Raw genomic sequence first — 13,236 nt, 5'->3', positions numbered from 1 at the left:
CGTGCAAAGGGGGCCGTGCGATCGAAGTGGGCTTTCTCCCGAAGGAGAAGGGCCCCGTTTTTCCCCTAACCCCTCTCAACCATAAGGCCGAAGAGGGGAAAATAGGGAACGGTGGGTCCTCTTCGCCGAAGCTTAGAGAGACCCTCATTCCTCAACCCCCGGAAAGTTTGGAGAGACCCTCAGTAGACTTCCCTCCGCCTTGCGGCTCGGGGTCGTCCTCGAGGGGACCGAAGCTCTCCCCAAAAGGCGAGAGCTTCGGCACATTGGGGAAATGGAAGGCCCGTAAGGGTCGACCACACTACCCAAAAAAAGTGACAAACTACAGAAAACGTGAAAAGTGCACGAACGTGAAGAAGAAGAGAAATAAATAATAAAGAGGACCCCAGCCAGAAGGCCGGGGTGGGCGGGTGAACAATTGTCCTACCCCATCCAAAAGGACGAGGTAAGGACGTGAAGCGCTAACCTAGAGGGAAGTGCACAGTGCTAGTGCTTACTAGTGCATGGTGATTTTGGGATCACCCGTGCATGTTCGGCACCCCCGAATAGGGGGTACGGGGAGAGAAAGAGCTTTTTAATATAGGCGTAATATGCAGTAGTTGAAGGAGGGTATGTTTGCACAATTCTACACATGCAGACTAGAATAAAGATCCATATGCACCTTATTACTGCAGGTAGTCAGAAGCAGGCGAATACTGTATGCTACTGTTGCCAACTTAATTTAGTTGCCGCTTTGCTATGGTTGTAAATGTGACTTTTATAATAAGGGCTGCCTGTAATTTTGTGGCACCCGCGCAGCCAGCTCTACCTCGCCCTGGCTTCACTGCACCAAACTAAACCGCGCATTTCTGTTTGTTCAAGTTACTCCGACCAGAAGAAGTGGAGATCCTTGTTTGTGGGAGCCCAGAATTAGACATGCACGCTCTCCAAAAAAATACCCAATATGATGGCTACCAGAGAACAGATCTGACAGTCAGGTGAGTTGGAATAAAAAAAAAAATACACAAAGAAATGGAAATTACTAACCAGTCAGGTCCAGGCAATAACCGCTCTGCCCACAGGGCAAACACTCAAACAGTACAGTAGCTCGTCATTGTGGCCGGCAAATGACAATGGACACGTTACAAGAAAATATTCATGGAAACAAAAATTGAATTAAATATTTGCCAGCTCTAAAGTGACTGCATTTTGCTATGGAATTCTTTGTTCCTTTATATCTGACCCACCCCAAACAGTACTCTCATTCTGCTCATGTTACTATGGAAATATCCTGCCACTAAAGGATTGTATCTCCTCATACTCCTCAATGTCCTCTGGAACCATAAAAGCTCACCTTGCCCAGATCACCTAGCTGGTGTCCAGGGGTATTCATTGCTAGCGGTCATCTTTTAAAAGGGTGTAGTATATTTTGTTGACCATGCTGCTGGTCCATGCAGAATGCTGACATTTAATAATAACTACATCCCTTTTATAATATGTTCTACGTGTATTAATGGCATATTCTGCAGATACATACAGTAGGTGGTCTGAAAACCATAGACTGTTAGGGGTCCTGTGGACCAGGTCAGGGAAACACTGCCCTAGGTGAGTAGCTTGGTACAGTATGTAACGACTGTAATGAAAGCCTGGATTACTTGTAAAGCAGGAGGACACCTATGAGCTCTCCCTATTAGCCCTGATATGAAGTTTTACTACCCTGAGATAAAGCCTTACAGCGTGTGCCAGGTAGAGTATGTATGGGTAAGATACGCACACCCTGTTACTTGGACTGTATTAGAGACAAATATAAACAATTGATTTTCTTTTCTACTTGCAATGATTAACTCGCTCCACACTTAACTAAGAAGTGTTATTTCACATGCCGAATGCACCTCCAAAGCTTTCTGCAGGTTTCTTTCATTGCAAACATGCACATATATATGCTGGTGTGTGGCATGGGACCTGTGCACTATTCAGTGTCAGACTGGGAGGGCACGGGCCTACCAGGGGAGTTCCGGCGTGTGACGTAACGTCACTGGCAGGTCTGGTCCGTGATGTCATGATGCAGCAGAGGTCATGAGCTCAGCCCTCCCGCGCGGCTCCTCTTATCGTTCCCAGCCTGCAGCTGCCGCTGTGTCAGTCAATAGCTGTTGACTGCCCTGTGGTGTTAAAGGTTTGCACCCACCTAAAAAAGTAGGCTGGGTCAAAATCACCTTCGCCTACCAGTGAATCCCTTCAGTTCCCTTTCGGGCCAGTCAAAACCTGACACTATTCTTGTATAATGGCCCTTGCAGTCCGTAGCAGGACAGTTCTCAATTTTTGCATATAGTACTATACTATATCGCTTATTGTTCAGATTTGTGTCTTCTTGCAAAACCACCACATCTCTAAGGATACCTTATGTAAAACCTTTCAGTGCTAAGGGATTGTACCACAGCAGTATCCCAATGAGGGATATTTTAACTTTAACCAAGACAACTTTTCTGGTCATCTGAATAAATGAAAACGATTGGACAGAGTTGCATTCTTCTGTGGCAACTACGGCCACTGAATTGTACTCTTTCATGTGCTAATGCGACAGTGGGCAAAACTAACTTGCATATCTGTGTATGCAATTGCAAGCATATCTTATGATAGGTGGAAGAGATTTTCATAAACAGATACAGAATTGCAGCGCTCTTGGTGTGCACAAGATGCGGCACGTACGTAGCAACCTACGACTGCAGACACATTGTGTGGCTCATGCTTACACAGTGTTTTGCCATACAGATGCAGAGACAGTCGGAAGATATGTCTCTTTTCACAGGTGTGTCCAACTCAGAGTCAAGCCCTATGTGAGGTACCAGCTTACAGTATATAAAAATAAATCCAGTTGTTTTGTGGTATATCCCATAGCTACTTTACTAACGAATCAGTCTCCAAACAATATGCTCCTTCGCTTATTCTGTGATGTATAAAGGTTACAGTGATAACAACTATAGGCACCTTTATGGAAGGGGTATGGATCGTTAGCTTGACCCAAGAAAGGTCGACACTCCTTAGGTCGACACCGGAAGGTCGAGAGGGACTGTAGGTTGATAGGGTCCTTATGGAGAAAGAACAAGGGGGACTACACAGCGCTCGGAGGATGGAGACCCCTAGCGGCCCGCACTCCTTGGGGAAAAGTCTCGGTTCCCCTGTAGGTACAAAGGCAAAAATAGAAGGGTGGAGTGCTGGCGCTCAGGGGTTTTTTGTGGTTGGTTCGGTGTATTGTCAAATACTGGGAGCTAAAACTGTGGGCTGGGTGTTCTGCTGGTGGAAACAGGGGGCAATAACTGTGGGCTGGGTGTTGGTGTTGAAACTGGGAGCAATAACTGTTGGCTGGGTGTTGGTGTTGAAACTGGGAGCAATAACTGTTGGCTTGGTGTTGAAGATGAGAGTGACGGGAAGGCGATCTTTGACTAGATGATTGCAAGCTGTCCCGCGGTGAGGCAATGCCTGTTGTCTCCCCGATGGGTGATGGTGTTAAGGTATCTAGATCCCTTCACGTCAATCCTGGGGTTGGTGTATGTACCTCCGAAGACAACGTAAAACGGTACAGGGTCCTTAGGTCGACCGGCGGAGGTCAAAAATGCAGAAGGTGGACATGTATTTTTAAATATTTTTTAGGCGTCTAGATCTAGACGTCTAGTTCTGGATATGTTCTAAGTGTACTGTAGCCCGTAGCATCTCTCTATGTGCTTGCCAATATTCTATTCTCCCTCCAGGCCCTAGTGCAGGACAAGCCAACCTGTGGCTCTCCAGATGTTGTGAAACTAAAAATCCCAGCATGCCTTGCCACAGTTTTAACACTCCCTTATAGCAAAACTGTGGCAAGGCATGAAGGGATTTGTAGTTTTACAGCATCTGGAGAGCCACAGGTTGGCCAGGCCTGCCCTAGTGGATGGTAGGGCATGAACTACCGTCTGTTCTGGAAGCACAGTGGGGAAAAAACCCATGTCGACCGTCTGTCGGTCGACCTAGGTCGACAGGGTCCTTAAGGAGTGTCAACCTTTCTTGTGCCGACCTAATGAACCACATCCCTATGGAAGTTTCATGTATGTTTTGGAATATAATAGCAAGTATAATTAAGTGTTGTTGTTGTTGGTCTACTTTTTCCTCTTTTAACTTTGTTGTTGATTATTATATATTTATTCATGATCATTTGCCTTAAACAGGAACAGCATGTGTTAACATGCAATACCATTAGTTGGGAAGTCATACAGTATATAGAAGCCCTGGTACTACTTGCCGTGTGGCAGACATGATCTAAACTAAAATTCCAGCTAGATGTTGACTGCATGTGATTGTGCAGACAGGAGCCAGCTGTCACTTCATGCAAATGCTCATCTTTGTTCTGTGCACATATGTAGTAGATGTCTCTGCTGAAATACTACATTTCTAACTGCTTTGGAGGAGTATTAAATGAATACTAAAATGGATTACTGATGCCCAGTGTATATCTCAGGCTTCTAGACAAACAGCGGAACTCTCGGGGAACTGAAACACAACATCCGCGTGCATGTTCCCAGTGTGGGTATATATAACCTGTGTGGGAAGATGTGTATTGCCACCACTTTGAGAGTTTTTGGCTTGTTCTTTTCTCAGCCCTGGTTCAATGTGAAGTTTATCTACCTGGTTACTGGATTTTAAGAGAGAAAATAATTATTAATAATAATACTGTTTCTTTAATTGTCGGATTTTTAAACTGTTAAATTTATGTATCTATTTATGTATATATTTACTAAATTGTTGTTATTATAATTTAATGAATTCATATTGGTTGCACTTGAAGTCATTTAGGCAATTCTTTCTAAACTATTTACTAACACATGAGACACTCTGTAGGTGGCACTGTGAGTTTAGGTGAATACAACCCTCTAGTGCAAGTAGCTTATGGTAAAGAAAACGTTTGGGGCCAAATGCAATCTCTTACATGCTGTTTGTTTTGTATGAACCAGCAGCTTGCTGAGGGAGAATACAATGAGGTTTATTTACAGAGATGGGATGTTGCTATGGGCAACCAATCAGAATCCACTACTTGAGGTGCCCACACATTACAGCGATTTTTCGGCCGTTCAGCCAATTTTTCGATTGGCAGCTGATCTTTTAGATGGATCTTTTTGATCTTATCTTTGGGACATGGGTATTCGTGTGTTTGGGTATTTGGGAGTTGGGGCACTCAAGTGTTCTTGTGCGTTCAGGCGCATCTGGCTTCATTGGGGCGCTTGGGTGTTCAGGCGCATTCAGATGCTCAGAAGTTTGTTCACTTGGGCGCGTTCGCACACTGGGGTGCGCTCGGGTGTTTGGGTGTATTTGCATGCTTGAGTGCATTTGTGTTCATGCATTTGAGTGTTTGGGCGTGTTCGCACACTTTGGTGCGCTCGCAGGGACTCGGGTGCATTCACAAACTCAGGCGCTCAGGCATGTTCGCGCTCTCAGGCGTGTTCGGGTGCACAGGGATTCTGGTGTTCGGGCGTGCTCAGGAGATCATGGATTCGGGTGTTTGGCACATTCACGCACTTCGGTGTTTGGGGGCATTCACATGCTCGGTAGAGTTCGGGAGCTTGGTCGGTAGAGTTCGGAAATCTTAAGCTAAATCTTAAGATCACAGATCTTTCTAGTGTGTGGGCAGCTTTATTTAGCCCCTTCTAGAAGATAATAGATGCAATCTGATTGGTTGCCCATAGCAACATCCCATCTTTAATAGAACTCCCATCTAAGTAAATCAACCCCAATGACTGTTAAATGCCGGACCTCACCTAAAGTTTAAAAATGGGAATGTTTTAACGGTGTTAGTTTTAGTTATATAACCCTATTTGTACAGTAGATTAATTTGCTCCCAACAAAATGAACCCTAGAATGAATGTGTGCGCGTGAAAACGTGGTAAGGAATAATGATTTCACTGGGACAGGGACTGATGTGACTGTTCAAATGTTCTCTGTAAAGTGCTGCAGAACATGTATGCGCTATATAAATAACTGGTAATAAATAAATAAATAAATATTGAATCTCTTTTCATTCCCTCCTAAATCTGTCAGTCAAGCTTGAATGTTTGTCATGGATCCTATTAAAAACGTTTTTACTTTCCTGTATCTTTGCAATTATTAGTTCAGGCATTCCCAACCATGGTCCTCAAGGTACACCAACAGTGCAGGTTTTGTAGATATCCAGGCTCAAGCACAGGTGACTTAAGGGATTCTGATTAAACCATCTGTGCTGAAGCCTAGATATCACTAAAACGTGCACTGTTGGTGTGCCTTGAGGACCGTAGTTGGGAATGCCTGTATTAGTGTGATACATCAGTCACTTGACTACACGGTGGGAGTGCCAAGACACACAAAGCTATTGATAAATATACTCATCTTAGTAGTGTTCTACATGATAATGATGTGGGTGTGTGTCCTAATCGATATGAGATCAAACCATTAGATGGCAGACAAACCCTATGCAATAGAATCCTAACACTATTAATACTTTTACAGATATTTTTGGGATGTTGTTCTCGGATTCCCTCTTGATCTTCAGAAGAAGTTACTACACTTTGCTACAGGAAGTGACAGGGTGCCAGTTGGAGGGATGGCGGACTTGAATTTCAAGATATCAAAGAACGAAGCACCAACTAATTGGTAATCATGTAATACGTAGTGTTATCTTGCTATGTCCTCCCACTATTACTCAGGTTATCCGTTTACAAAGCACTCAAGACCTTTTCAGTACATTGCTTTGTGTGGCTAAATTCATAATGATATAATGTGCTGAGTATACTATTCTCACAAACGTTCCACTGTGTCATTGTCTATCTCACTAATGTTCCTCATGGGTTGGGATCATTTGGTCTACAGTATGATGGTCGACAGTCATTAGGTCGACATGGGAAAAGGTTGACATGGTTCTAGGTCGAAAGGTCAGTTCAACAGGTCATTAGTTCGACATTTTCTAGGTCGACAGTCAAAAGGTCGACATGGATTTTTTTGACTGTTTTGTTGACACGAATGTCAACACAGTCGACATGGACACAGTTTAAAGTGCACTGCATCCCCTCGCATTGCTCGCATTGCTTGCCTAGTGGATGGTAGGGCATGAAATACTGACTGTCGGCTCAAAAAACAGTGAAAATACCCATGTCGTCCTTTTGACTGTCGAACTAATGACTTGTCGAACTAATGACCTTTCGACCTAGAACCACATCAACCTTTTCCCATGTCAACCTGTCGACCATCATGCTGTAGACCAAATGACTGCATCCCTTCCTCACCACTGTGTCCTTGTCTCTCCTACTAATGTTCCTCACCACTGTGTCCTTGTCTCTCCTACTAATGTTCCTCACCACTGTGTCCTTGTCTCTCCTACTAATGTTCCTCACCACTGTGTCCTTTTGTCCTACTAATATTTCTCACCACTATGTCCTTATCTATCCCACTAATGTTTCTCTCCACTGTGTCCTTGTCTATCCCATTAATGTTTCTCACTGCTGTGTCCTTTCCTCTCCCACTAATGTGTCTCACCACTGTGTCCTTGTGTCTCCCACTAATGTGTCTCACCACTGTGTCCTTGTCTCTCCCACTAATGTGTCTCACCACTGTGTCCTTGTCTCTCCCACTAATGTTTCTCACCACTGTGTCCTTGTCTCTCCCACTAATGTTTCTCACCACTGTGTCCTTGTCTCTCCCACTAATGTGTCTCACCACTGTGCTTGTGGGTCTCTGCACCACTGTTGCTGTAGCCATGCAGTGTTTCTCGCTTTTTTCTCTCTCCAATTAGCCCATCCCCTGTGCTGTACATAATAAATTTAGCAGCAAAGCTAACTTTTCTAAACCCATGTTCTCTAGTGCTGAATACAACTGCACCCTGCTGCTAGAAAGGAGATTGGGAGACACAAAGACATCAAGCCTCATCTCAACGGCCATATTGTCACTATATCAGTACTAGACTATGGCCTGTCTTCACACGCTTTCTGTTTGGTTTCTAGACTCCATTACACCAATACCACTAGCCTGAGCTATTGATTCAAGGCAGGATTGATGTATGCTGTTTATGTCAAATGCTCAGTGTTGCAGCAGAAAATAAGATTTGTCAGATAAAGAAACATTGTTTCAGTTTTTAGCTTTCCAGATTGGCTTTGTACTCACTATAGCCTTAGTGGTACCCAACGTGGCCTTTTTCCACTCTTGTAGATGTTCTGTGCATTCCGGCATGTTCTTCTGTGCATTACTGTTGTACTGTATGGTTACTACTATATCCTTCCTGGGCATTCTCCTCTGACCTCTCTGTGTGTAAATACTCGCTGCTTTATTTTTACACTGCAATATAGATACCAGTTTGAAGTACAAACCCCACCCATATCTAACTCTGTCTGCACATGTTACATCTGCCGCCCCTGCAGTGCACATTGTTTTGTCCATTAGAGAGAGAATTTGCTTTTGCAAGTGAACCAGAATCCGGCCCTTATTCTCTTGTCTAGTGCTTGTTTTAAACAACAACTGAACCTATTGACCATACTGTATCTGCATGCTACCAAATGTTTTGCTGATTACATACTGTATGATAAAGTGACCAACTGGAAAGTAAACAGACTGGATTCTTCAGTATAAATACACTTCAATATACCTATATAGCTTTTATTTAACTTTTTTTTAATATCAATACGTGAATAAATTTTTCATTTATTCCAGGTTGCCAACAGCACATACGTGCTTTAATCAACTATGTTTGCCTCCGTATAAAACAAAGAAAGAATTGAAGCAAAAGCTTACAATTGCCATTTCCAACACAGAAGGATTTGGGCTACAGTGAGACGAGACACAGAAGCGTTTGTAGACTTCAAACCTACTTATTTCCTAAATACAGTGATCATCGCAGTTGTGCAAAGAGTGCAGCAGTGCGGACTGCTCAGCCGCCTCTGGATGCACATGAGACGACTGATGTAAAAGGCGGAAACTTTTCAAAGTATTCTTTCTAGCGGCCGCACTTCCGTTGTCTGTCCTTTTTAAGATTAACTTTGTGAGAACCACGGAATGTTACAAGGGTTATTCCTGTTGTAAATCACACAGAGCTCACCTTTACAGAATATGCTTTATTCGTTTTTCAGTGACAAAACGGAGTACAGTCCACCAAACTGTAACTGTAGAACTCCGCCTTTTATTCACTCTTTAATAATGTTGGGAAAAGATTCATGCGGATAGTGTTCTACTGCATGTTATAAAATTTTTTTAATATATATATATATTAGTGTTCCCTCTAAGCTTCTTTTGCAGGATGCCACTCCCTGTCTGTTTTTAAAACGTCAACATGCACCCTGCCCTTTTTGTGTGTGTGGCACTGTGCACCCTTACGCTGCCCCCCCACCCCCACCGCGCTGAGATGCCACCAAGAACTTTGTGTGTGCCATCATGTGTAATGTGCAATATGGTGTGTGGTATAATGTGTAATTGTCATTACAACAGAATATGTAATGGACATAGCAGAGCATGACAATGTTTTATGGGCGTAATCCTAGTGCAGTGTGCAACGAAGGACGACACTTGCAGAGACCTCAAATATGGAAAGGTTTCATTTCTATAACTTAATTCCGAGCCGTTGCTTATGCTTTTATTGATGCTAGGTGACCACACACACAATTATTTAAGTATTCAATATGCTTTTGTATAGCTATTGCACTGTACAAGTGTTTTTTGCACTTACTGTACATTGGATTTTTTTTTGAAGCTTCTGCATTTTAAATGGAATTACATTGTAAATATGGAAGTAACACTCTGATGCCAAATAAGCCAGGGATCTTTAGCAATTCTTAATACTGTTGTACATAATGTTACTTACAGTAGTTTACAAGATTTTGATATATGTTTTGTAAATAAGGGTGCTTGCTTTTACATATTTAACTGTTGGCGTCCATGGCAAGACTAACTTTGACACATGGCATAAAGAAAGAAAATGTCAGGGTTACACTAAATTCATTATGAATGTATTAGGATGGATTTAATGGTCCTTTTAATGTTTATCCATCGCCTACATGCAATCAAGAGTCTTATCGGCTTCAGTTTGCAATATCCTCAATATTGCATGAGGCCACAATATGGCTGTTTGTCTTGCAATGCTATTGCAAAGTTGGTGAGTTAATGTGTATGCCTCTGTGTGGGTGAGTGTATGCATGTATGTATGTATGTATGTATGTACAGTATGTGTATGAGAAGCAATGAATAGGCCTCAAAGTTGAGTATAAGGGAACCTAATAGGACTGATCATGGAACTGTGCACATATTGACCAGAAGAAGGTATACTTCACAATGTCCGTGTAATTTATTTTATATAGAATAGAGCAATATGTTACTACAGCTTTTATGAAGATATGTGTTACACTCCCATGACTTAAAAGTTTAATTTCAAATTTGGTATCCTTTATCCACAGTATCTCACTTTAGATAAAAGTAAAATGATTCTGCCCCTCAAAGGAAGTTACTAAAAGGAAGTGTCATGTGCTCAGGAAAAAAGAGACCCTCCTGATGCAGAAATCCCCAATGTTCAAGTTCTGTCTGGAAAATAATGAGACTAAATCTGAAAAAAAAAATTTTTTATTGAAAGGCATTAAACGGATCATCCTTGAGTGCCCTTGTCGTGGCCACTTCCACGTTGTCTATGGTCTGCAAAACTGTGTCCTTTCAGGCCACATTTGATCGGGGGGGACAAAAAGAAATCAGCTGGGGCCAGATCCGAACTGTAGGTTGGTTGAGGCATCATTGTCACGTTATGCTTGGCCAAAAACTCTCACTTGCAGCAATGTGTGACTTGGCAGATTGTCATGATGAATGTCATTGCCGACGAGGAAGACCCTGCTTCTCTGAGCACTCCCGTGTAAAATGTATCAATGATAGTTTGACCGATAGGTAGAAATTCCTTGTTGACCACACCCTTCGAGTCGAAAAAGACAATGATCATGGATTTGGTCTTTGATTTACTTATTCGGCCCTTATTGGGGTGAGATGACTATAGTGTGTGCCACTCTGCGCTGTGCCTTTTGGTCTCCAGATTGTACTCAAAGATCCAAGATTTGTCACCTGTTATCAATCTGTCAAAAAAATTAGGCTCACTCTGCACATGCTCCAAATGTTTGTGGGAAATTGCCCCACGCTTGTCTTTTTGATCTTGAGTCAAAACCTTTGGAACCAATCGAGCACACAATTTTCACATCGCTAACTCGTTTGTCACAATCTCTTGCACAGTAGTTTTTGGAATTTCCGACCTCTCTGCTACCATTCTATCACTCAAACAATGGTCAGTGTTTCAAACATTACTCACTTTTTCCACATTTTGCTAATTTCTGCTTGTTGAATGATGCCAGAATGTGGTTTGTCCTTAATGTTTTCTCTGCCCTCCTCAGAGAATTGAAACCAGCTGTAAACGTGCGCCTTGGAAAAGGATTCCTTCCCAAAGGCCTTTTGAAGCATGGCAAGCTTGGTACCTGATTTCCAGAGTTTAACACAAAACTTGATTGCATATCATTGCTCGTTGGAATGCTCCATCTTGAACCTCAACCGAAGTAATACAGCTCAATCTCACTGTAAAGGCTCACAGACAGCTGCCACCAACGTGAATGTGTAGAGGAGACCCATCCCACTCTACAGTGCCGCCATGCACCTATTCAGCGTGGCGTGATAAAATCAGTCTCATTACTTTCCGGACAGACCCTTTATATATTTAGTTCTGATAAGCCCACACATCTTACCACCCAACAGCACCAAACTTTCAGTTTGGGAGGTATGTCCCAACTCCCGCTGCTCTATATTGCAAGCAGCAGTGAATGAATGTCTTGTACATCAAACATCTTGACATTTCAGGTGACCATAGCGGGGATAAAGGGCAGCCTCATATACTAGTCATGCCATCTCTGTGATGCAGATACAGCCCTGTCCCAATCTTCACGATATTAGGAGGTATGAACAAAAATATTTGCATTTATCAGTGTGAGCAGTGTTAATGCCACTATTTATATAAAGGAACCTGTATTGTAGGTTTAGTTGACCTTTAAACGGTATAAGTACTTTGAGTGATCATCATTTGTAAGGCACATTAAAGTCCAATTATCCAATTATATAATTGTACATTGCTCAGATCAATAATGATCACTTGCAATCGGTTATTGTGTGCCATTTGCACCTTGTAATTAAATAAACCTGTTAAAAGCAGGATTTAAATAAAGAGAACAAAAGCAATATAGTAAAATGCCATCTTAAAATACATATTATTTGATGATGGATTATGTGTTCTTAGTGTATAATTTGTAAAAGTGTTTCCATAACAGATTTATTTTTGCAGAAAGATTTTTGGAATATTTTGTCTTAAATATCTAATACTGGTTATAGAAATTCCTGGAGTGGCAATATAGCTATTGTAAGATTTATTAGGTTATATTATTGTGTTATAGCTACAGACATACTTGAGGGACAAGCTACAAAACATTTTGACAACATTTAAAGGCCTTGGAACCATGTTTCTCAGGTCATAAATGGCATTACACTTATTATCAAGTACGCATTTTATAATGTGGTTTATGTAGTTTTGTGTGTAGCTATGTATATGACAAAAGCGAGAGCACAAACCTGTGTTTTCAGCTTGCAGACATATACAGCAAATGAGGATGTCCTATTATGTTCTGTATTTTATTTGTATGATAAGCTTGTAATGCTGTGTGTCCTGTTTCGAGTAATAGGTGTAGGACATGTACCCAAGGACGTGTCTCTTTTTTTGTGACCACAGTTGTACTATGAACTGCATAATCTTTCTGCCAGTGTTAAGGGGCATACACACACAGAGATGTGTGCTAAGCAATTTTGCTAAGCTATTTAGGGTGGGCAATTTCCTGGTGTCCAGATCTCCCATGGGGAGCACAAACACATGCAGAGATTTGTGCTAAGTTTGCTTAAGCAAAAAAAAGGCCCAGGTAGTGGTTCAGAATGAGAGATCTCGACCACTATCTCTCATTCTGTACACACAGAGAGATTTGGGTACTTATGTAATATCTGGGCTCCCGTTTTTCTTATGAGACCGCGTCCCCTCGCCACACTTCGGGCACGGTGGCTCGCTGCGCTTGCTACACTATATAAAATCAACTCCCAGGGCCGGAGCGCCCCAGGCGAGGGGGGGTGGGGCGCCCCGGTGCCTACGGGGGGGGGGGTACCTGCGGCGCTGTGTGATCGGGGGGGGGGGTACCTGCGGCGCTGTGTGATCTGGCGGCGGGGTCCCTG

General features: G+C 42.6%; 1 protein-coding gene across 2 annotated transcripts in view; it reads left to right on the top strand.

The window, feature by feature from the left end:
* HECTD2 (HECT domain E3 ubiquitin protein ligase 2) overlaps positions 1 to 13,179 on the top strand; it is a 94,332-nt gene extending 81,153 nt beyond the window's left edge. For both annotated transcript variants that reach the window (XM_083149021.1, XM_083149020.1), the window contains exons 19-21: positions 859 to 974; positions 6,481 to 6,624; positions 8,671 to 13,179. In XM_083149021.1, the coding sequence (XP_083005147.1) occupies positions 859 to 974; positions 6,481 to 6,624; positions 8,671 to 8,791 (381 nt within the window). In that variant the 3' untranslated portion in view covers positions 8,792 to 13,179. The remainder of the gene's footprint in view (positions 1 to 858; positions 975 to 6,480; positions 6,625 to 8,670) is intronic.
* Positions 13,180 to 13,236: the final 57 nt, after the last annotated feature.

This window comes from Crinia signifera, chromosome 6 (assembly GCF_055691185.1).
Source record: "Crinia signifera chromosome 6, ASM5569118v1, whole genome shotgun sequence".
In the NCBI taxonomy this organism is placed as follows: domain Eukaryota; kingdom Metazoa; phylum Chordata; class Amphibia; order Anura; family Myobatrachidae; genus Crinia; species Crinia signifera.
This window is presented reverse-complemented; position numbering and strand designations above follow the sequence as displayed.